Source organism: Ranitomeya imitator, chromosome 5 (assembly GCF_032444005.1).
Source record: "Ranitomeya imitator isolate aRanImi1 chromosome 5, aRanImi1.pri, whole genome shotgun sequence".
Taxonomy (NCBI): Eukaryota; Metazoa; Chordata; class Amphibia; order Anura; family Dendrobatidae; genus Ranitomeya; species Ranitomeya imitator.
The window spans coordinates 525,337,626-525,360,972 of NC_091286.1; the positions used below are offsets into that span (position 1 = coordinate 525,337,626).

At 41.7% G+C, this 23,347-nt stretch overlaps 1 protein-coding gene across 4 annotated transcripts in view; it reads left to right on the forward strand.

Moving 5' to 3' along the window:
- Nucleotides 1-23,347, forward strand: part of TRPC1 (transient receptor potential cation channel subfamily C member 1) — a 173,636-nt gene that overhangs the window by 22,780 nt on the left and 127,509 nt on the right. For 2 of the 4 annotated variants that reach the window (XM_069727565.1, XM_069727567.1), the window contains exons 3-8: nt 1,903-1,986; nt 2,207-2,308; nt 4,514-4,716; nt 4,944-5,075; nt 8,380-8,575; nt 11,004-11,340. In XM_069727565.1, coding sequence (XP_069583666.1) covers nt 1,903-1,986; nt 2,207-2,308; nt 4,514-4,716; nt 4,944-5,075; nt 8,380-8,575; nt 11,004-11,340 — 1,054 coding nt within the window. The remainder of the gene's footprint in view (nt 1-1,902; nt 1,987-2,206; nt 2,309-4,513; nt 4,717-4,943; nt 5,076-8,379; nt 8,576-11,003; nt 11,341-23,347) is intronic. The other 2 variants (XR_011312485.1, XM_069727566.1) reach the window with 1 other exon arrangement.

Sequence of the window (23,347 nt, forward strand, 5' to 3'; positions counted from 1 at the left end):
GAATGCATGTGGTATGTGCTCCCTTCAGTGAATGATGGTTGGGGAATAAGTGTAATAGCATGATAGAAGTGGGGATGTGTGCAATCATGATTCCTGAATGATCGGTATAAGCACTATGAATACGTGCTCATTGAATGCTATATAGTGGGCTGTGAGAGGGAGTGTAGTAGATGATACGTGGTTGGCACTACTGACTCACAGCCACTTTAAACATTTAGTGAACTAATCCCTTATAGAAGCAAATGCTGTGTATCTTCATTTGTACACTTTAATGGTTAATCAGCAGGGGAGTTTTTCCGGAGTGAATGGGACTCTCCCTGTCTGGGTATAGCACATTTAGTGTCTGGTGGTTGTTCAGGACTAATAGTTTAAATGTTTTTAGGGATGTATGGTTTATCTTGTTACAATATAAGTTAAGGTTTAAGACAGTCTCCTGATGAGTCGACTGTTTTGTTAACTTTGAAACACGTAGAGACGTTTGGATTTGTGAGTGGATGTGGATCGCCACCTCACCCTTTCTATTGCTGAGACTTGGAGTTTTTTGTTTGTTTTGTATGTTCTAGTCAGTCTCTGATCACAGATGGTGAATTGCAATTTTGTAATTCAATAATGGTTGTGATTTTATCTCTGATCAGTGATACTCTTATTGGAGGGATAATAGATATAAAAGCTCACTGAAAAAAAATACTAAGTATTCTGTTGAATTAACTCTTTCTCGCTGAAGGACATAATAGTACATCGTACATTGCGTTTCTACCTATGGACCAGGCTCGGGAGCTGAGCCTGCACCGTACCCAGTAGATGCTATTTGTTGTATCCAGTTGCTACCTGCTTGTAACCAGAGATAACTCTTTTCGCTGTTGATTAAGCATTTCAGTTAGCCACTGACAGCAACATTTACATTGTACAATTCCACAAATCAATTTGTTGTGATGGTAATTTGGGGCCTGCTAAAGGAAGGCTGCCACCTTAGTCCACCTGTGAAGCCCAGCCATATGATAACATTATTTTCACTATATACCGTATTACAGTATATATTATATGGAACAATTGATCAAACAGTTTCAAGAGAAGAATATAAAAAAGTAAAGGTACCGTAGTTTAAAATATGTATATTTAGTATTATAGAATTTGTAAAAGTCTTATCAATAAAAAAATAAAATTAATTAACTCCTAAAGTAAACTCAATAAAGAAAAAAAAATTAAAATGCACCATACAAACAAAACTTTTAGTTAGACCAATCTCCTAAAAATTTTGCCACCTTTTAATTTTAAAAACGATACAAATTTGGAATTGGGGCAGTAATACTGACGTAGAACATCCAAGTGCAGTAAAATGGTCAAACACAAACAGAATTCAGCCATTGTTTTTTTCATTTTGTGACAATAATGAGGTAATTACTACCAGAAAATGAAAACGAAAACCAATAGCTGAAAAAACATTGCACTTGGATTTATTTCCTTTTTTTTTTTTATCTCTCAAGGATTATGGTTAAGATTCCAAATCTAATCATTGAATAATTGTGGATTATACAAGATGGTATAATGGACTTGCATGAGGTTTCTCTAGTGCACGCTACCTAACAAGATGTCAGCATTAATGTTGGACACTTTTATGGAGAAAAGGGGAAAAATGGGAACACTTTATCATTTGTGCCATCCTCTGATCACTGTATGCCTGATAATGAAATGCATTAAAGATTTTTTAGGATGACTTACAAAAATAACAAATATTTTAATAGTTTGGAACTTTTTACATTTAGTTTACTTCATAGGTTTTAATCATATACTGTTTGCACATTGTGACATTATGTTCCACGTTTACTTCTCCCATTTCTCATTGTGTCTTCCTCTCTTTGTTCATCTTCCATCCATCGTCTTCTCTTATCATGCCTCCTCAAGTGTCTCTATATATGGGGTAGCAGTTGGTCTCCTGTTCTGTGCACTGATGATGGCAAGGACAGAGACGATATGGTGGGCTCTTTGGTAAGTTTTGGATGGGTGTTTTAATGGTTTGGGGTTTATTTTCACCCAAGATATTCTTTTTCTGGGTACCTAACTATCATTTTTGCTTCTTAATGCCCAAACAAGTTTCTTGGTTTTGGGGCAAGCATGGGTAAAGCCCAAATAATGGTGGTGATTTTAAAGATAATATTAAAACATCATAACTGACATTTAAGTAAATGTAAAATCTCTTATTTTGTAGTCAACAGATGCGCTGCTGGTGGCAATAGACTCTGAAGTGGTTGGAGCAGTAGATATTCTACTGAATCATCGTCCAAAATGGTCCACAAGGCCAACAATTGTGGTAAGCGCTAATCAGTGTGATACAGTATATAAGGGTATATATGAATCATATTTAAATGTTTTCTCATTACAGCTAAAACCAAATGATCTTTTAATCACAAATTACAAAAACTGCTCACTGGGCCCCATTTTATAGTGCCATGCCAAAGATGGCTTTGAAGTCAGCACTGTGCCAGTTGTGATGAAACGTTTTGTGTAGGTATACTGGATTTGTCCTAAGAATGTACAGTGGGGCAAAAAAGTATTTAGTCAGTCAGCAATAGTGCAAGTTCCACCACTTAAAAAGATGAGAGGCGTCTGTAATTTACATCATAGGTAGACCTCAACTATGGGAGACAAACTGAGAAAAAAAAATCCAGAAAATCACATTGACTGTTTTTTTAATCATTTTATTTGCATATTATGGTGGAAAATAAGTATTTGGTCAGAAACAAAATTTCATCTCAATACTTTGTAGTATATCCTTTGTTGGCAATGACAGAGGTCAAACGTTTTCTGTAAGTCTTCACAAGGTTGCCACACACTGTTGTTGATATGTTGGCCCATTCCTCCATGCAGATCTCCTCTAGAGCAGTGATGTTTTTGGCTTTTCGCTTGGCAACACAGACTTTCAACTCCCTCCAAAGGTTTTCTATAGGGTTGAGATCTGGAGACTGGCTAGGCCACTCCAGGACATTGAAATGCTTCTTACGAAGCCACTCCTTCGTTGCCCTGGCGGTGTGCTTTGGATCATTGTCATGTTGAAAGACCCAGCCACGTTTCATCTTCAATGCCCTTGCTGATGGAAGGAGGTTTGCACTCAAAATCTCACGATACATGGCCCCATTCATTCTTTCATGTACCCGGATCAGTCGTCCTGGCCCTTTTGCAGAGAAACAGCCCCAAAGCATGATGTTTCCACCACCATGCTTTACAGTAGGTATGGTGTTTGATGGATGCAACTCAGTATTCTTTTTCCTCCAAGCACGACAAGTTGTGTTTCTACCAAACAGTTACAGTTTGGTTTCATCAGACCATAGCACATTCTCCCAAAACTCCTCTGGATCATCCAAATGCTTTCTAGCAAACTTCAGACAGGCCCGGACATGTACTGGCTTAAGCAGTGGGATACGTCTGGCACTGCAGGATCTGAGTCCATGGTGGCATAGTGTGTTACTTATGGTAGGCCTTGTTACATTGGTCCCAGCTCACTGCAGTTCATTCACTAGGTCCCCCCGCGTGGTTTTGGGATTTTTGCTCACCGTTCTTGTGATCATTCTGACCCCACGGGGTGGGATTTTGCGTGGAGCCCCAGATCGAGGGAGATTATCAGTGGTCTTGTATGTCTTCCATTTTCTAATTATTGCTCCCACTGTTGATTTCTTCACTCCAAGCTGGTTGGCTATTGCAGATTCAGTCTTCCCAGCCTGGTGTAGGGCTACAATTTTGTTTCTGGTGTCCTTTGACAGCTCTTTGGTCTTCACCATAGTGGAGTTTGGAGTCAGACTGTTTGAGGGTGTGCACAGGTGTCTTTTTATACTGATAACAAGTTTAAACAGGTGCCATTACTACAGGTAATGAGTGGAGGAAAGAGGAGACTCTTAAAGAAGAAGTTACAGGTCTGTGAGAGCCAGAAATCTTGATTGTTTGTTTCTGACCAAATACTTATTTTCCACCATAATATGCAAATAAAATGATAAAAAAACAGACAATGTGATTTTCTGGATTTTTTTTTCTCAGTTTGTCTCCCATAGTTGAGGTCTACCTATGATGTAAATTACAGACGTCTCTCATCTTTTTAAGTGGTGGAACTTGCACTATTGCTGACTGACTAAATACTTTTTTGCCCCACTGTATATTTAAATAAAGATGGGCAGAAATTATTCACATGGCACTTCTCTGTGAAACGAGGGGTGAGTCTTTGGCCCGACTCCTAATTTTGTAAAGTAATGGCTCTGAAGTGTTTATCTGAATGCTGCTTTCATCTAAGGTTTAAGATAGGCTCTTTAAGTTTCAGTCATAAGTCTCAGAGAAGAGTAGTGCTCAGGTGGGCATTTGCTCAGGTGGGGATCTCAGGATTAGAACCAACACAGAGTGTTTCTATGATCAAAAGTTTTCTGAAAATGCAGTTAAACGTAAGTTGGGATATGTAAGCATGATTGTATTCCTCTTATATCATTTTTTCTCCATACAATATACTAAACTTTTTTTTTGCTTCTTACTTCAGAAACTCATGGAGCGTATACAGAATCCAGAGTACTCCACAACCATGGACGTGGCTCCTGTTATTTTAGCTGCTCATAGAAACAACTATGAAATACTAACAATGCTCTTAAAACAAGACGTCTCTCTTCCAAAACCTCATGCTGTCGGCTGTGAGTGTACCCTCTGTACGGCCAAGAACAAGAAGGATAGTCTGAGACACTCCAGGTTAGGACCATTTGCTATGAATAGAAATAAATCTAATGACACCTGTCTCAGTGAGCTTCGTGTTATCTTTACATACAGTTAGCGCTTATGTGTTCAGTAATTATCATTCTTATAATTACCGTAATAATAACATAGTGGTGACAGGTCCACTTTAACAGAACAACCAATTATGTCTTCTGTAAAATACAGCAGTATAATATTTGGTGGTGCTTCTTTGTGGATTGCAGATTTCGACTCGATATTTACCGTTGTTTGGCTAGTCCAGCCCTAATCATGTTAACTGAAGAAGATCCTATTTTACGGGCATTCGAGCTCAGTGCAGATCTGAAGGAACTGAGTCTTGTGGAGGTAGAATTTAGGTAAGAGTCAAACATTTTCTTGTTTTGTTTTATAGAATCAATAAAGCATTACTGTGGGGCGTAACTAGTAAACAATAACAGAGGAGGTGCCATCAGTCCTGTGCCAACAGGGACCAATGTTGTCTGTACAAGCTAATTTTTACTAATAAAACCAACCTATTTAGCGATAAATAGAAGCTTTCAATAAATGTTCTGTTGTGGAAACCCCTTTCTAGGGAGAGTTAAGGTACCGTTACACTAAACGATTTACCAACGATCACGACCAGCGATACGACCAGGCCGTGATCGTTGGTAAGTCGTTGTGTGGTCGCTGGGGAGCTGTCACACAGACAGCTCTCTCCAGCGACCAATGATCAGGGGAACGACTTCAGCATCGTTGAAACTGTCCCCGGGTAACCAGGGTAAACATCGGGTTACTAAGTGCAGGGCCGCGCTTAGTAACCCGATATTTACCCTGGTTACCATTGCAAAAGTTAAAAAAAAACAAATAGTACATACTCACATTCCTGTCACGTCCCCCAGCGTCAGCTTCCCTGCACTGTGTAAGCGCCGGCCGTAAAGCAGAGCGGTGACGTCACCGCTGTGCTCTGCTTTACGGCCGACCGGCACTGACACAGTCAGTGCGGGAAGCTGACGCCGGGGACGTGACAGGAATGTGAGTATGTACTGTTTTTTTTTTTTAACTTTTACAATGGTAACCAGGGTAAATATCGGGTTACTAAGCGCGGCCCTGCGCTTGATAACCCAATTTTTACCCTGGTTACCAGTGAACACATCACTGGATCGGCATCACACACGCCGATTCAGCGATGATAGTGGGTGATCAGCAGCCAAAAAAAGGTCCTGATCATTCCCCATGACCAACGATCTCCCAGCAGGGGCTTGATCGTTGGTCGCTGTCACGCATAACGATTTCATTAACGATATCGTTGCTACGTCACAAAAAGCAACGATATCGTTAACGAAATCGTTATGTGTGAAGGTACCTTTAGAGGATTAGGGAATGATATATTGAAGACAAAAGCTCACACTGTAGTCTGTCTATGTACAAAGCTTATCTGATCCACACTCAAAGGCATAGGATCTTTATTGTCTTCACAGAAAAGAGGACATTTCAGTACATTACCACAAAGGAATATGTAAGGCTAGGTTCACATTGCGTTAGTGGATATCCGCTAACGGAATCCGTTACATAGCACCACTAACGCAATGTAACGGATCCGTTAGCGCACCCATTGACCGCAATGTATGTAACGCATCCCTACCGCATGCCATTTTTGGCATGCGTTAGCGATGTTCCGTTATTTTGTGACGGACCTCGAACACTGTCTGCAGCGTTTTTGGGTCCATTCTCGCTAGCGCAGATCGGGCATCTGCGCTAGCGCGATCGCTAAACACGATCCCTTTTTGGACATTGTGTTAACGCAGTCCGTTAGCGTATGTGCTAAACGGACTGCACTAACGCAATGTGAACCTAGCCAAGTTACAAAAAAAGCTAAATGACTCCTGAAAACTGTCTTAAACCATCTTCCAATAAACCTATATCCTGTCTTATTGCATTTGTGAACAAAAGTTGTTCTGAACATACAAAAACACAGAGATATTACAGCTACTAGTAGATTTATACAGTAGATATACATTGTTTATATGTTAATCAAAGCAAGCTACAAAATGAAAGCCATAACAGTTCTACACAATAATAATATTTATCAGCAGGTTGTTTGTTAGTCCTCATTTACCTATTTTTACAGGCGCTTCCATTTTTTCTTATTTCAAGTTTAACCTCTTCAATCCCAGCAATTTTTCCATTTTTTTTTTTCATTTTCATTTTTATGTCCACACAGCCATATGAGGGCTTGTATTCTGCAGGACGAGTTGTACTTTTGAATTAATTAAATCATTTTAACATGCGATGCACTGGAAAGCGGCAAAAACATTCCAAGTGCATTTAAATTGCAAAAAAAAGCAATTTCACTATTTTTGTTTTTATTTTATGTGGTAAAACTGACCTGGCAATATGATTCTCCTGTCGATTATAATAACGCAAAAAACATTTTTTGCTAATGCCACCATATGGTGCTGTGTGGCGACTGATTTTACGTGTCCTGAATTGATGTTCTTACCAACTCTATTTTGAGGTACATACTATGTTTTGATCACGTCTTATTGCATTTTATTGCAATGCTGCAGCGGCCCCAAAAAATGAAATCTGGCCAATTTGTTTTTTCCATTACGTAGTTTACCGATCGCATTAATTTAATTTTGGTATATTGCATTTTTATGAACACAGCATTTTCTTTATTGTTTTATTTTTAATGCCCCAAAAGCAGGTTGATTTGAACTTTTGTGTTTTTTTATATTTTTTAGAACTTTTTAAAAAACTTTTACTGCATTTAATAGTTATCTTAGGGAACTTAAAGCTGTGATTATCTGATTGCTTATGCTATACATAGCAGTGCATTAGTATTGCTATATATAGTGAAAATCACAATCTTCTATGAGACAGGCTGGCTTTCACAGGAGTATCATCATGACAAGCACAGAGGTTTTCAGCAGACGACCGGCTGTCATGACAACCCGCTGTCATGACAACCCATTGGCATCCTACAATTTTGTCCTGTGCACATGGAATGATGCGCCCCACTGCAGGCGCGTGTTAAATGCCGCCATCAGAGATTGGATAACAGCCTTGAGAGCTCCGGTTGTTAGAGACACTTGATGGTGATTAAATCAGCTATTATCTGTCGGGAACGACATATGATGTAAATGTACGTCATATATTGTGAGGTGGTTAATATATATACAATAATCTTACTAATATTCTAATATTGTGTTTAACTACGAGTATATCACATGTTAGAGATCTTTCTATCTGAACTCTAGTAATCCTATATTATCACACAAGTTATGGGTCTAAAAAAACAGAATTTTCTTTGCCTTAAAAGGCCGATTCTGGAAAAGGAAGCGTCACAAGAACACAATTTTTTTTAGAAACTTGACATAACAAAACAATCATGTTCTTACTTATCAAATCCAAGCTAAAAGAAATTAAAAATATATTTTCTTGTAGATAATGTATTATTTCTTAGGTTTTATTATAATATCAACAATAATATATATTTACTGTATAATTTGCATGTTTGAAAACTATCTTACATCTTTAAGAAAATTAAAAAAATCCAAAAACAGCAAATAACCATATCAGCACATGGAAGCATGGCAGAGGCACTAGATGTGAATAGGCAAGGTTTAACCTGTATTCTAGATTACACGTTTATTGAATATAAAACTCTGAACCCTTCAGGAATGATTACGAAGAGCTTGCTCAGAAGTGTAAGACGTTTGCAAAAGACTTATTGGCTCAAGCCAGGAATTCTAGGGAGCTGGAGGTCATCCTAAACCATCAATCCAGTGATGAACCTGTGGACAAGAGAGGACTTCTTGAAGAGAGGATGAATCTAAGCCGTTTAAAACTTGCAATCAAGTACAACCAAAAAGAGGTAAGTAATGTAAACCTAAGACATAATTAAATAACAAAAAAATTCACAATTTTAAATGTCTAGCCCCATTGCTGTGTACTGTATAGTGAGGGATTACACAGGCAAATGCTCTGGGCAACTGCACCAAATGTGTGACATCTGTTGAGCTATACCTTTTGTTTTACTGGAAGATCTAAGACCATATTGTTTTTCCATAGAGCTCATCTGCCTTCAAAAATGCTAACCATGCTGTATACAGTCTTTTACTCTAGTGGTCTAATCTATGCAACCGTATGGCGTAGAGAAGTGGGTGTCATGATCCCGGTCGGGATTTGCTTCTTGCTGTTCCTTCCCCGGCCTGGTTATGGTGTGGTTAAACTTTCCTGCCTCTGTTTGGTTCGTGGGTGGCAATTTATTGGTGCCACTCCTGGTAGCATTTGTCAGTGATAGTTCCAGTCCCTGGCTTGAGCAGCTGACCCGTATACCCTAATGATCCTTCTGCCTCTGATTACCCGTATTTATGTCTGACCCATTCCCTGTCCCTGACTTAGTGTAAGTATGGTGGTTTCCTACAGTGTATGACTCAGCTTGTATCCTGAACCCTATCTCCTGGTTTCCGTCCCTGTTCCCGTCTGGCTTTGTCCCTGGAACAAATCTCGTTATGTCTGTTCTGAAAACAACTCGGCAGGACGATTGCCTTGATGATTCTTTTCCTGTGGCTGAATTAGCTTTAAATAATTGCATTAATCAGTGCACGGGCACCTGCCCTTTTTTCTGTAATTATGGGTTTCACCCTCATTTTGGGGAATTTTCCCAACTGGATTCGGGGTGTCCTAGGGCTTATTTAGCTGTTTAATGGTAGGGGGAGGTGTGGCAGCAGGTCCAGAGGAGCATTGGGGAGGCTCAGGGGAGGTATAAATTCTTTGCTGACAAAAGACGATTTGTGGGGCCAGTATTCCGGGTTGGGGATAAGGTATGGTTGTCCACTGGACTGGATGCCTTTCTTGAAAATTATAATGTTACAGGTTATATATACTAGATTCCTTGATAGGGCGTTGATCCAGGGAACTAGTCTGATTGCCGTATGTGGAGTCGGGAAGGAATTTTTTGCCCCAATGTAGAGCTTTGCCACATGGGTTTTTTTTGCCTTCCTCTGGATCAACATGTTAGGGCATTTTAGGTTAGGCTATGGGTTGAACCAGATGGACTTAAAGTCTTCTTTCAACCCTAATAACTATGTTACTATGTTACTATGTTACCAGGAATATTAAGCTTAAAGTTCCTTCAGCTAAGCTGGGACCCAAGTTCATCGGTCCTCATGAGATTATGGAGGTGGTCAATCCTGTGGCCTTCCATTTGCGCCTTCCCCTATCACTACATATCCCCAACATGTTCCATAAAGCTCTTTAGAAACTGTTGGGGTCTTCCTCAAGGGGGTCTCCATCTCCTCAGTGGATGGTCAGAGCGAGTATGAGGTAGAACGGATTGTGGACTCTCACGTGGTCCGTTGCTCACTCCAATATCTGATCCACTGGAAGGGTTACAATCCTGAGGATTTGTCCTGGGTTTCGGCGCGATTGGTCCACGCGGATCGGTTGGTTCGGGCCTTTCATGCTGGGTATCCCGGGAAACCTGGGGATCCGGTGCCCACCCTTGAGAGGAGGGTACTGTCATGATCCAGGTTGGGGCTTGCTTCTTGCTTTTCCTTCCCTGGCCTGGTTATGGTGGGGTTAACATTTCCTGCCTCTCTTTGGTTCGTAGGTGGCTATTTATTGGTGCCACTCCTGGTAGCATTTGTCAGTGATAGTTCCAGTCCCTGGCTTGAGCAGCTGACCCGTATACCATAGTGATTCTTCTGCCTCTGATAACCCCTATTTGTGTCTGACCCCTTCCCTGTCCCTGACTTAGTGTGTGTTTGGTGGTTTCCTACAGTGTATGACTCGGCTTGTATCTTGAACCCTGCCACCTGCTTTCCGTCTCTGTTACTACGTTTCCCACCTGGCTTTGACTCTCTGGCTCGTACCCCGTCTACATCTTTTATCTAATGTTTTGGATCCCACGGTCCCATCTGGTTCCGATTTCTGGCTTGTCTCTGACCTTGTGCATTTCTGTGACCTCTGGTACTTTGATTCCTGTTTGTTGCTGACCGGCCTGTCGGACTACTCTGTCGCCTCCAGGTGGCGCTCCTCGCTTTGCATTGTGGTGCTACACATTGAGTGCTACCTTTTTCCCCTTACATGCGCCCCCTGGTGAAGGTTACGTGCAACATAAACTTCATTTACTTCCAGCCTGCTACATAGAAAGAAATCTATCAAACTCACTTCTTAATAGAAGAGGTAACCTAAAATAATTGTCGAGTTAGCGAGATATGAATAAATGTCATTTATACAACACAAAAAAAGTCATGCTGGAATCTAATTTATTGATAGCACATTTTCCTTTTTTTCAGTTTGTATCACAATCCAACTGCCAACAGTTTCTGAACACAGTCTGGTTTGGACAAATGGCGGGATACAGAAGAAAACATACCTGCATGAAGATACTGATAGTCCTAACTGTGGGGCTTTGCTGGCCAATTCTTTCTCTGTGCTATCTGCTAGCCCCTAAAACACAAGTTGGACGGATTATCCACACGCCTTTCATGAAATTCATCATACATGGGGCCTCCTACTTTACATTCCTATTCCTTCTTAACTTATACTCCTTAGTCTACAATGAACATATAAAGAACACTATGGGGCCAGCCTTGGAGAGAATAGACTACCTGCTCATTATGTGGCTCATAGGTAATCTTATGTGCATGTTTTATCCTTAGATTAATGTAGGATTATACAGTGAAATTAAATATTGCTCTTAGACCGAATGAGGCTGGTATACTTACTTAGAAAATCAATGTTGGAATAGCTGTATAATAATTTTATCAATCCTTACTCATAAAATGCTTATTTTTATATATCAGGTGTCAAAACCTTCAAAAAGGATGCTGTCATGTTTGTTAAATAAGTAATCCAGCCTCACCAGGTCTATGAGATGTCTAAAAATGCATGCAGCTTGTATTATGACATGTGGTGACCGATCTGCTTTGATGAGATTCAAGGTATTTACTGTTTTAATCAAATATCATAGTAGATGTCTGGCGGTATTCCAAGGATTCACTTATTTGCTTACCTGCATACCTGTCGATAATAGTACGAAACGGAGCACTCACAAATGCTTCCATTCTGCAGATCTGCACCAGAACTGGGCCCTTTTGTAATACAGTTAAAAACTTAAAGTATCACTCCAGTGTTTTTTGCTGTGGTTTTTTTCACAGTCTGTTAGCTATCATTAATGTATTCTGTGTGCGTGCACAATTATTAGGCTATTTTTACTTTTGCCTACTAATTTTATAATTAAACAACTACAGTGCTGTCGGTCAACCCAAAGGGTGAACAAGCCTAAAGCCCGAATACTTAAGAAAGTAAAAGTGAGGTTTTGTCTAAGGCCGGGGTCACACTTGCGAGTTCAATGTGAGAAACTCGCGCGAGTTCCTTGCATGAATACCCGGCACTCGGGACCGGAGCGTCAGCTGCATAGAAATACAAACTCCGGTTCCGAGTGCCGGTGGCAGTGCCGGGACTTGACGCGAGAGACTTGCACGAGTTTCTGGCATTGAATTCGCAAGTGTGCACCGGCCTAAGGCTGTAAGGCTGTGTGCACACGTTCCGGATTTTTCGCGTTTTTTTCGCTATGAAAACGCGATAAAACCGCAAAAAAAAAACGCTCACATTAAGCATCCTATTAAAAGAATGCAATCTGCATTTTGTATGCACATGCTGCGTTTTTTTCCTGAACGGAAACGCATTCCATTAAAAAACGCAGCATGTTCATTAATTTGCGGAATCGTTGGGATTCCGCACACATAGGAATGCACCACTTACTTTCCGCATGTAGCTATGCCCACCATGCGGGAAGTAAGCGGATCATGTGCGGATGGTACCCGGGGTGGAGGAGAGGAGACTCTCCTCATGGACTGGGCACCATATCACTGTTAAAAAAAGGAAGGACCGTGACGTCATCCCAGGTCCTTCGCATACAGCATCCCTGGGAACGGAAGCCGCCGCATGCACCGCTGAGGAGATTGGGGGCCATCGGAAGGTGAGAATAACCATTTTTTTATTTTTTTTTATTATTTTTAACATTAGATCTTTTTACTATTGATGCTGCATAGGCAGCATCAATAGTAAAAAGTTGGTCAAACACTATGTTTGACAAGTGTGACCAACCTGTCAATCAGTTTTCCAAGCGATGCTACAGATCGCTTGTAAAACGCTAGCATTCTGCAAGCTAATTACGCTTGCAAAATGCTAGTGTTTTGCGGGAAAATGCATGCCAATTCCGCAGTTGATATACCCGCGGCAGGAGTTGCGGAATTGCTGCGGAAATTTCCGTGGCAATTCTGCAACGTGTGCACATAGCCTAAGGAGAATATCTGTCTGTGCTGAATTATTGTACAACGATTAGTGTGCGGAATTTTGTAACTACTTAAAAAACTTAAATTTTCCCATCTCAGCTTTTGATTTTCATCTATTAACCCATTCAGCCCTGAGCCTGTTTTCACCTTTCTGACCAGGCCAAATTTCATAATTCTGGCCAGAGATTCTGAGATTTTTTTTTTCTGACATATGGAACTTCATGATAGTGGTATATTTTGCGTTTATTTGTGAAAATATCAAAAATTTTACAATACTTTTTAGAATTTCGCAATTTTCAAACTTTGAATTTTTATGCCCTTAGACCAAAGTTATATCTCTCAAAACATACAATAAATATCATTTACCACATGTCTACTTTATATAAGCATTATTTTTAAAACTTTTTTTTTGTTATAAAGCTAGGAGGGTTAAGTGGTATTCATCAATATTTCATTATTTCAACAAAATTTACAAAACCAATTTTTTTTATGGAACACATCCGTTTTGAAGTGACTTTGATGGGCCTATGTGACAGAAAATACCCAAAAGTGACATCATTTTAAAAACTAAACCCCTCAAAGTGCTCAAAACAGGCTGGTCGCATGGCTGGGCTTGGAAGGGAAGCAGCACCATTTGACTTTTGGAGGGCAAAATTTACTGGAATAGATAGCGAACGCCATGTCGCATTTTGCAGAGCCCCTGATGTACCTAAAGATTGGAAACTCCCCACAAGTGTCCCCTTTTTGGAAACTACACCCTTTAAGGAACAAATCTAGAAGTGTGGTGAGCACCTCGAACCTGCAGGTGCTTCACAGAGTTTTATAATGTTGACCCTTAAAAATGAAAAAATCCTTTTCCCACAAACATGTTGCTTTAGCTTCACATTTTTTATTTTCACAAGTGTAACAGGAGAAAATGGACCATAAAATGTGTTGCATAATTTCTCCTGAGTACAGTAATACTCCATATATGCTAAAAAAAATATTGCTTGGGCACATGGCAGAGCAAGGAAGGGAAGGAGCGCCAATTAAATTCTGGAGCGCAATTTTGGGTGAATAGATTGCCTTGTGCAGGTATGTACTACGGAGGACAGAAAATGAACTTCAATCCAATATTGCAGCCAGCATGCAGCCAGCGGGTAAGGAAAGGATAAATCAAACACCCAAAAACCCCGCCTCCATGGCTGAAGATTGTTCCCTCCAAATTCAGGTGACAGTGTCCCTTTAAGGCATGCTTAAAGAGACAGACTCTGCCGGATCATAGGCCAGACGACATTCACAGTGTCTCCATCTGCCTCATCATAGGTAATCCACTGCCTGGAGTTCTGTCTGAATCATGTATTTCAGAGACTCACACGGAAACCTCGGTGTAAGTGCTAAGGGTAGAGCACAGGATAAATGGGGATGAGTGTTAGGCCGGAGTCACACTGGAATACGGACAAGTGCTATGCGAGAAAACATTGCATAGCACTCGGACCAGTGTTAATCTATGGGGCAGCTCCCATTACCGTTTTTTTTCTCGGACGTATTCAGCGTGCAAGTGAAATCTCAGCATGCTGCATTTGTATGCATATAACACCCTAGTCTCGCCAATGCAAGTCTATGGGTGCGAGAAAAAATCGGACACCACACGGACCATCCATGTAACTTGCAACAAATACGCACACATTTTCCTCATTTCAGCCCATTGAGCCAATAAATTCAAAGGGGAAAATCAGTGAGAAATGTATAGCTATACGCATGTCATACGGATGTCATACAGATGCCCTACGGATGCATAGGTACGAGAAAATCGCATCATCGCATTGCACACGGATGACCATATGGAGAACACTTTTGCGATTCTCCGGCTCTGCTGGATGTCCTCATATGAACTCGAGCCTGGGAAATTTTCTGAATATTTTCCCACGCTCGAGTTCATATGAGGACATCCAGCAGAGGGCGCATCACTGCAACTGAAGGTAACCCCCACATGTACCCAGGATGGCTAGCAGCTGTAAATCATCCAGCTGCAGCACGGAAAACTAAATCTCCGAGCAGTCCTAAATAATCGAAGACCACCCAAGCATGCTCGGGAAAACCCGAGCAACGAGTATACTTGCTCATCACTATTGCGTTTCAGTTTTTCATCAACACAAAAAAGGTCCAACCAGCTCATCTTTAAGAATACCAGCCCATAACAGCACCCCACCTCCACCTTGCCAGTGTCTGAGTCAAAGTGGAGATCTGTGCCTGTTACTGATCCAGCCACGGGCCCATCCATCTGATCTGTCAAGAGTCACTCTCATCTCATCAATCCATAAAACATTTGAAAAATATGCCTTAAGATATTTCTTAGCCCAGTCTTCATATTTCAACATCTGTGTCTTGTTCAGAGATGGTCGGGTGTCAGCCTTCCTTACCTTAACCATGTCCTTAACACTGAACACCTTGTACTTCTGGGCTCTCCAGGGAGGTTGCAGTTCCGGAATTTGACAGCTCTGGAGGACAGTCGATTTCTGGTTGCTTCACGCTTGATTCTTCTCAAATCTTTGGAAGTTAATATATGTTTATTTTTTCCAACACATTTTTGTCACACTGGTGACTATTTTTGATGGTTCTATGATCACACCCCAATTTATTAGCAATTTCAAGAGTGCCTCATCCCTTTATGAGAATTTTAGCAATTTGTGCCTTTAGAAAAAGGTAAATCTTCTTTTTGCCAATTAATAAAACGTGTTGTATCCTTAGACCTCACTCTCCCTTATTACACAAATACACATCACCTGATTACCTTCATCTATCAAGTATACAAGTTTATACAGCTTGGAGTTGGAAAATCCTCATAAAAATTATGATATAGTCAAAATACTCACTAGCCTAATAATTCTGCACGCATTACTGTATGTGTTGAGTGTATTAAAATACTTATCGGTCTCTCTCTTTTGCCATTTCCAGCCTTGCTGCAGTCCTATTGTGGATCATGTGATCACAGTTGTGACCAGCCGGCTCACAAGGTGACTTCTGAGTGGGCCGAAAAGTCACTTTCTCAATGTAAATTTAAGAGACAAACAGAAAAAGACATTCAAACTTACACTAAGAAAGGAACTAACGGTCTTCATTATGAGTCGGCAAGAAGGGGCTGCAGTCACATGATGCAGGAGAGGACCAGATCAATGCTTGAAACGGCAGAAGATGGTGATCATTAAAGAAAACCTGTCAGCAGGATTTAGCCCCTGTGTACTGAACTATCATTAGACAAAAACTTCAAATCCTGATTAAATAAGAACCACAGATTGGATTGATTCACCAAATATCTCAATTTAATCAGTACAACATCGGCATTATATCCATATCAATAGACAGACAAAACACCCAGATAGTTGTCGGTGCTTCCGTCACAAGATTCTCGTGGAAATCAAATATACCGTAATCATTTATTGAGGAGTTACAGGATAAAGCTTACTTTCTATTGCTAAATTCTGCCAACAGGTTCTCTTTAAGTATTTTACTGCACACATTGAACATACATTAATGATAACCCACAGATGAAATAAAGAAAACGCTAAAATTAGGGGCGGACACTGACAGCTTGGGGCCCCTGTGCAAAAAATGTGTCTGGGCCGTGGGCCCCCCTCCCTGCCCAGTACGCTGCTTTTGATGAGGGTAATCTGACAATGGGTCCCATGGAGCCTCGAGCTCCGAGAAACAAGCCAGATCGCCCTCATTATTTTATTACTGCCCTGCAAGCAGGGGCATACATAGCAATCACAGGGCCCCATAGCAAAAGTTCTATTTGGGCCTCCCCATACCTCTAAAAAACATATCTATTTATATAATTTCCTTGTAATATTTTCATCTCCTGTTCTGTCCAGATGTCACCATATCCCAGAATTCCAAGCGGAGGAAGTTCACTGACCGCCAAATTGGGATACCCAAGTGATGGGTGTCTCAATATGGAAACTGCTGCTGGTACCAACCTATTGTGCGGTAGCACCAGCAGAACACCGTACGCACCACACACACACACATTCACACTCACTCACACTCACGCAGCCTCTTGCGCAGTACCACCAGTGGAACACCGTCGCGAACACGTCACCGCTGGGATCGGCCGAATGATTCACTGACTGCCGCCATCTTTGTTCAGGAGGAGCGCATGCGCAGTTTTAATGTGACTGCCACTATCTGTCTGCACAAAGATGGAGGTGGTCTGATTTACTGCGCCTGCGCGAATTCCACGCAGTGAATCATTCGGCTGATCCTGGCGGCAGATGCGCGACGTGTCTACAGGCAAAGGAAGCCGGTCACATTAAAGCGGTTTTCCCACGAACGAAAGTTCATTTTAAAAATTGACTGTGTCTGACCGTGTACAGAGATACCACATCTCCTGGGCAGGGGAGGAAGCAAAAGATAATACTGACATTACAGCAGGGGATCACAGTGGATTCATTTTGTGAGGTAAAATATTTCACTGACTGTTTTTAAAAAAATGTTACCTCACAAAATGTATCCTCTGCGATCTCCTGCTGTAATGTCAGTATTGTCTTTTGCTTCCTCCCCTGCCCAGGAGCTGTGGTATGTTCTGTACACGGTCAGATACAATTTTTAAAATGAACTTTTGTTCGTGGGAAAACCCCTTTAAAAAGCAATTATCAACACCAACATGGCTCCTCCTAAAAAGTACGCCAATGACAATGAAAGGAAAGCATCAAAGGCACAACATCGAAGACAATAAAGGGCAAATGAGACTCTTGAAGAGCAACATCATCGCTGGGACAAAACAATGCATAAAAGCATAGGTGTCAAGCACATGAGTCCCCTGATGCAAAAGTCATTAGATTATCACAGGATTATCACAGGATGCCATTAGGCAACAACAGCGCCGCATGCCTACCCCCATCGTGGCATTACCGCCCTCCCAATGCGATAGCATCGGGCCTTCATCTAGTTTATTTATATTTTTCACTGAGATGGAGATATACTGTACGTGTGTGTAACAAATATATTCGGTTTTGCTGGTTCCAGCTCAATCAGACTTGCAGTCAGGTGACTAGTGTCAGCTATGTCAGTGAATAGAACACTGCAGATGCGGCTGACACTGTAGTTGGCACATGACAGCTGGTGTGCAAAGTGCATCCTCCTGGTTACATGATAACTGCTGGAACTGGCAGAGCCCAACCATGTATATATTATATTACTTTATGTGTCTGGTATCTGCATTATCTGGTATCTACTTTATTCATTGTCTATGGAACTGATGGAAATAGCTGAGCTCAGCACTCAGCAGCTCTATAGATAAGGAATAGAGCAGAGGCCGAGCATGCACAACTCCGCTCCATCCAGGAAGAGACTGCAGAACCCTGTTCTCAGAATCTCTGAGGGGGTCCAGTGGTCGAATCCCCAGTGATCAGCAAGTTATCCACGATCCGACGGATAACACATATATTGTACACGTATTTATATACCGTATATACATACAATACACACATATACCGTACATACATAAACACATACACCGTACATACATACACACACATATACACATACCATACATACACATATATATACCATACATACACACAAATATACAGTACATACTAGGGTTGAGCGAAACGGGTCGAACATTTTCAAAAGTCGCCGACTTTTGGCTAAGTCGGGGTTTCATGAAACCCGATCCGACCCCTGTGCGGGGTCGGCCATGCGGTACGCGACTTTCGCGCCAAAGTCGCGTTTCAATGACGCGAAAAGCGCCATTTCTCAGCCAATGAAGGTAAACGCAGAGTGTGGGCAGCGTGATGACATAGGTCCTGGTCCCCACCATCTTAGAGAAGGGCATTGCAGTGATTGGCTTGCTGTCTGCGACGTCACAGGGGCTATAAAGAGGCGTTCCCGCCGACCGCCATCTTACTGCTGCTGATCTGAGCTTAGGGAGAGGTTGCTGCCGCTTTGTCAGAAGCAGGGATAGCGTTAGGCAGGGTCCATTAACCACAAAACCGCTTGTGCTGCAGCGATTTGCACTGTCCAACACCACCCTCGGTGTGCAGGGACAGTGGAATTTTTTTTTTTTTTTTTTTTCCCCTCAGCGCTGTAGCTCATTGGGCTGCCCTAGAAGGCTCCCTGATAGCTGCATTGCTGTGTGTACGCCGCTGTGCAAACCAACTGCTTTTTTCAAAGCACAAATCCTCTTGTTCCTTCCTTTCTGCACAGCTATCTTTTTTGTTTGTCCACACTTTTTATTTCATTTGTGCATCAGTCCACTCCTTATTGCTGCCTGCCATACCTGGCTGAGATTACTGCAGGCAGGGAGATAGTAGCTGCCTGCCATACCTGGCTGAGATTACTGCAGGCAGGGAGATAGTAATTGTAGGACATTCCCTGTTTTTTTTTTTTTTTTTTTTTTGGTGGGAGATTAAGATTGGCAATTTGGCATTTCTGCTAGAGTGCCATCCCTGTGTGTGCCATCTCTCTCACATAGTGGGCCATAGAAAGCCTTTTCATTTTTCTGTATTTTTTTTTGTGGGGTGTATAAATTCTCCCTGATAAAAATACAGTGGGAGATTAATATTGGCCTTTGGGCTTGTGTGCCAGTCCTGAGTGTGCCATCTCTCTCACAAATAGTGGGCCATAGAAAGCCTATTTTATTTTTTTTTGGGTTTTATAAATTCTCCCTGAAAAAAAGGGAGATTAATATTGGCCTCTGGGCTTCTGTGCCAGTCCTGAGCGTGCCATCTGTGCCAGTCCTGAGCGTCCCATCTCTCTCACAAATAGTGGGCCATAGAAAGCCTATTTAATTTTTTTTTTGGTTTTATAAATTTTCCCTGAAAAAAGGGAGATTAATATTGGCCTCTGGGCTTGTGTGCCAGTTGTGAGCGTGCCATCTGTGCCAGTCCTGAGCGTGCCATCTCTCTCACAAATAGTGGGCCATAGAAAGCCTATTTAATTTTTTTTTTGGTTTTATAAATTTTCCCTGAAAAAAGGGAGATTAATATTGGCCTCTGGGCTTGTGTGCCAGTTGTGAGCGTGCCATCTGTGCCAGTCCTGAGCGTGCCATCTCTCTCACAAATAGTGGGCCATAGAAAGCCTATTTAAATATTTTTTTGGTTTTATAAATTCTCCCAGAAAAAAAGGGAGATTAATATTGGCCTCTGGGCTTCTGTGCCAGTTGTGAGCGTGCCATCTGTGCCAGTCCTGAGCGTGCCATCTCTCTCACAAATAGTGGGCCATAGAAAGCCTATTTAAATATTTTTTTGGTTTTATAAATTCTCCCAGAAAAAAAGGGAGATTAATATTGGCCTCTGGGCTTCTGTGCCAGTCCTGAGCGTGCCATCTGTGCCAGTCCTGAGCGTCCCATCTCTCTCACAAATAGTGGGCCATAGAAAGCCTATTTTATTTTTTTTTTGGGTTTCAGAAATTCTCCCTGGAAAAAAAAAGGGAGATTAATATTGCCCTTTGGGCTTGTGTGCCAGTACTAAGCGTTCCATCTCTCTCTCTCTCTCAGTCAGTGGGCCATAGAACGCATATTTTTGGTTTTATTTGTTTTCTAAATTCTCCCTGAAAAAATCATTTTATTTTATTTGGTTTCTAAATTCTTCCTGATAAAATCATATTTTTTTTATTATTTTTTTTTCTAAAGTCTCCCTGAAAAAAAAAAAAAAAAAACAACCAAAAAAAACAGTGGGAGATTAATATTGGCCTTTCTGCTTGTGTGCCAGTCTTGACTCCTGGGTGCGTCATCTCTCAGTCAGTGGGCCATAGAACGCCTATTTTTGGTTTTATTTGTTTTCTAAATTCTCCCTGAAAAAATCATTTTATTTTATTTGGTTTCTAAATTCTTCCTGATAAAATCATATTTTTTTTATTATTTTTTTTTCTAAAGTCTCCCTGAAAAAAAAAAAAAAAAAAACAACCAAAAAAAACAGTGGGAGATTAATATTGGCCTTTCTGCTTGTGTGCCAGTCTTGACTCCTGGGTGCGTCATCTCTCAGTCAGTGGGCCATAGAACGCCTATTTTTGGTTTTATTTGTTTTCTAAATTCTCCCTGAAAAAATCATTTTATTTTATTTGGTTTCTAAATTCTTCCTGATAAAATCATATTTTTTTTATTATTTTTTTTTCTAAAGTCTCCCTGAAAAAAAAAAAAAAAAAAACAACCAAAAAAAACAGTGGGAGATTAATATTGGCCTTTCTGCTTGTGTGCCAGTCTTGACTCCTGGGTGTGCCATCTCTCTCTCTCTCTCTCTCCAATTGTGGTCCATAGAAAGCCTACATTTTTTTTCCTTGATTTGGGTTCCAAAATCTACCAGAGAAAATAACTCCATCAATCATTGGTAGAAAAATATTGGCCTCTGGGCTTGTGTGCCACTCCTGATTCCTGTGTGCGTCATCTCTCACTCAGTGGCCCATAGAAAGCATATAGTTTGTTACATTTGTTTTCTAAATTCTCCCTGCAAAAATCTATTTTTTTTTTTTTGGGGGGTTTCTAAAGTGTTCCTGAAAAAAATAAAAATAAAAAAAAAATAATAGTGTGACATTAATATTAACATTTGTGCTTCAGTGACAGTCCTGCGTGTGGGGCATCTCTCTAATTTGCAGCCACCAAAAAAAGAGTGTGTAACATTGGGCCTGATTTTCGCTGTGGTCTCACCAACCTGTAAAGGGGTAGCTAAATCATACAGAAGTTATAGCTCACCGTGTAAGTTGTGTGACTGCAACAAATAACGTTAGTTTGGTTACGTTTTTAAAACAATGAGGAAGTCTAGTGGAAGAGGTCGTGGCCGGGGGCGTTCATTGTCAGCTGGTAATGAGGGTAGTGGTAGTGGTGGAGCATCAGGTGGTCGTGGGGGAAAAAATATTGCACCTAAGTCTGGAGCTGTGGAGCCAGGTTCGTCGTCCGGCTACACAAGGCCTCGAACGCTCCCTTTTCTGGGATTAGGAAAACCGCTTTTAAAGCCGGAGCAGCAAGAGCAAGTTTTGGCTTATCTTGCTGACTCAGCCTCTAGCTCTTTTGCCTCATCTCGTGAAACTGGTAAAAGTAAAAGCAGCGCGTCGTTAGTGGATGTTCACGGTCAGGGACAAGTCACTTCCTTGTCCTCTTCAGCAAAAACAACAACAGAGAAGAATGCAGCAGGCGACACAACGGGTTACTCCATGGAGCTCTTTACACATACCGTCCCTGGCTTAGAAAGTGAAGCAGTTAACAGTCCATGCCCATTACAAATTGAATCTGACATGGAGTGCACTGACGCACAGCCACAGCCAGACTACTATGCTGGTCCTTTGACTCAGACCACAACATTGCCCTCGCAGGGTGCTGATCAAGAATCAGACCCTGATGAGACTATGTTGCCCCATCACGAACGCTATACCACCGAACGACACGGTGACACAGACGAAGTTGCGCAGGAGGTACAAGAAGAGTTATTAGATGACCCAGTTCTTGACCCCGATTGGCAGCCATTGGGGGAACAGGGTGCAGGCGGCAGCAGTTCTGAAGCAGAGGAGGAGGAGGGGCCGCAGCAGGCATCAACATCGCCACAGGTTCCATCTGCCGGGCCCGTATCTTGCCCAAAACGCGTGGCAAAGCCAAAACCTGGTGGAGGACAGCGTGGCCATCCGGTTAAAGCTCAGTCTGCAATGCCTGAAAAGGTATCCGATGCTAGAAAGAGTGCAGTCTGGCATTTTTTTAAACAACATCCAATTGATCAGCGCAAAGTCATCTGTCAAAAATGTTCTACTTCCTTAAGCAGAGGTCAGAATCTGAAAAGTCTCAATACTAGTTGCATGCATAGACATTTAACCACCATGCATTTGAAAGCTTGGACTAACTACCAAACGTCCCTTAAGGTTGTTGCACCCTCGGCCAATGAAGCTAGTCATCAACGCAACATCCCTTCCGGCAGTGTAGGACCACCATTTAGCGCACCACCTGCTGTATCTGTGCAGGTATCTTTGCCAGGCCAAAGCAGTCAGGGTCAGGGAATCACCAGTTTCGTAGTAGGAAACACTGCATCTAGGGCACCGGCGGCAACAATACCATCTCCCACCGTCTCTCAGTCTGCCATGTCCACCGGCACCCCCGCTAGTTCCACGATCTCCAGCTCTCCAGTCCAGCTCACCCTACATGAGACTATGGTTAGAAAAAGGAAATACTTAGCCTCGCATCCGCGTACACAGGGTTTGAACGCCCACATAGCTAGACTAATCTCGTTAGAGATGATGCCCTACCGGTTAGTTGAAAGCGAAGCTTTCAAAGACCTGATGGACTACGCTGTACCACGCTACGAGCTACCCAGTCGACACTTTTTTTCCAGAAAAGCCATCCCAGCCCTCCACCAGCATGTTAAAGAGCGCATCGTCCA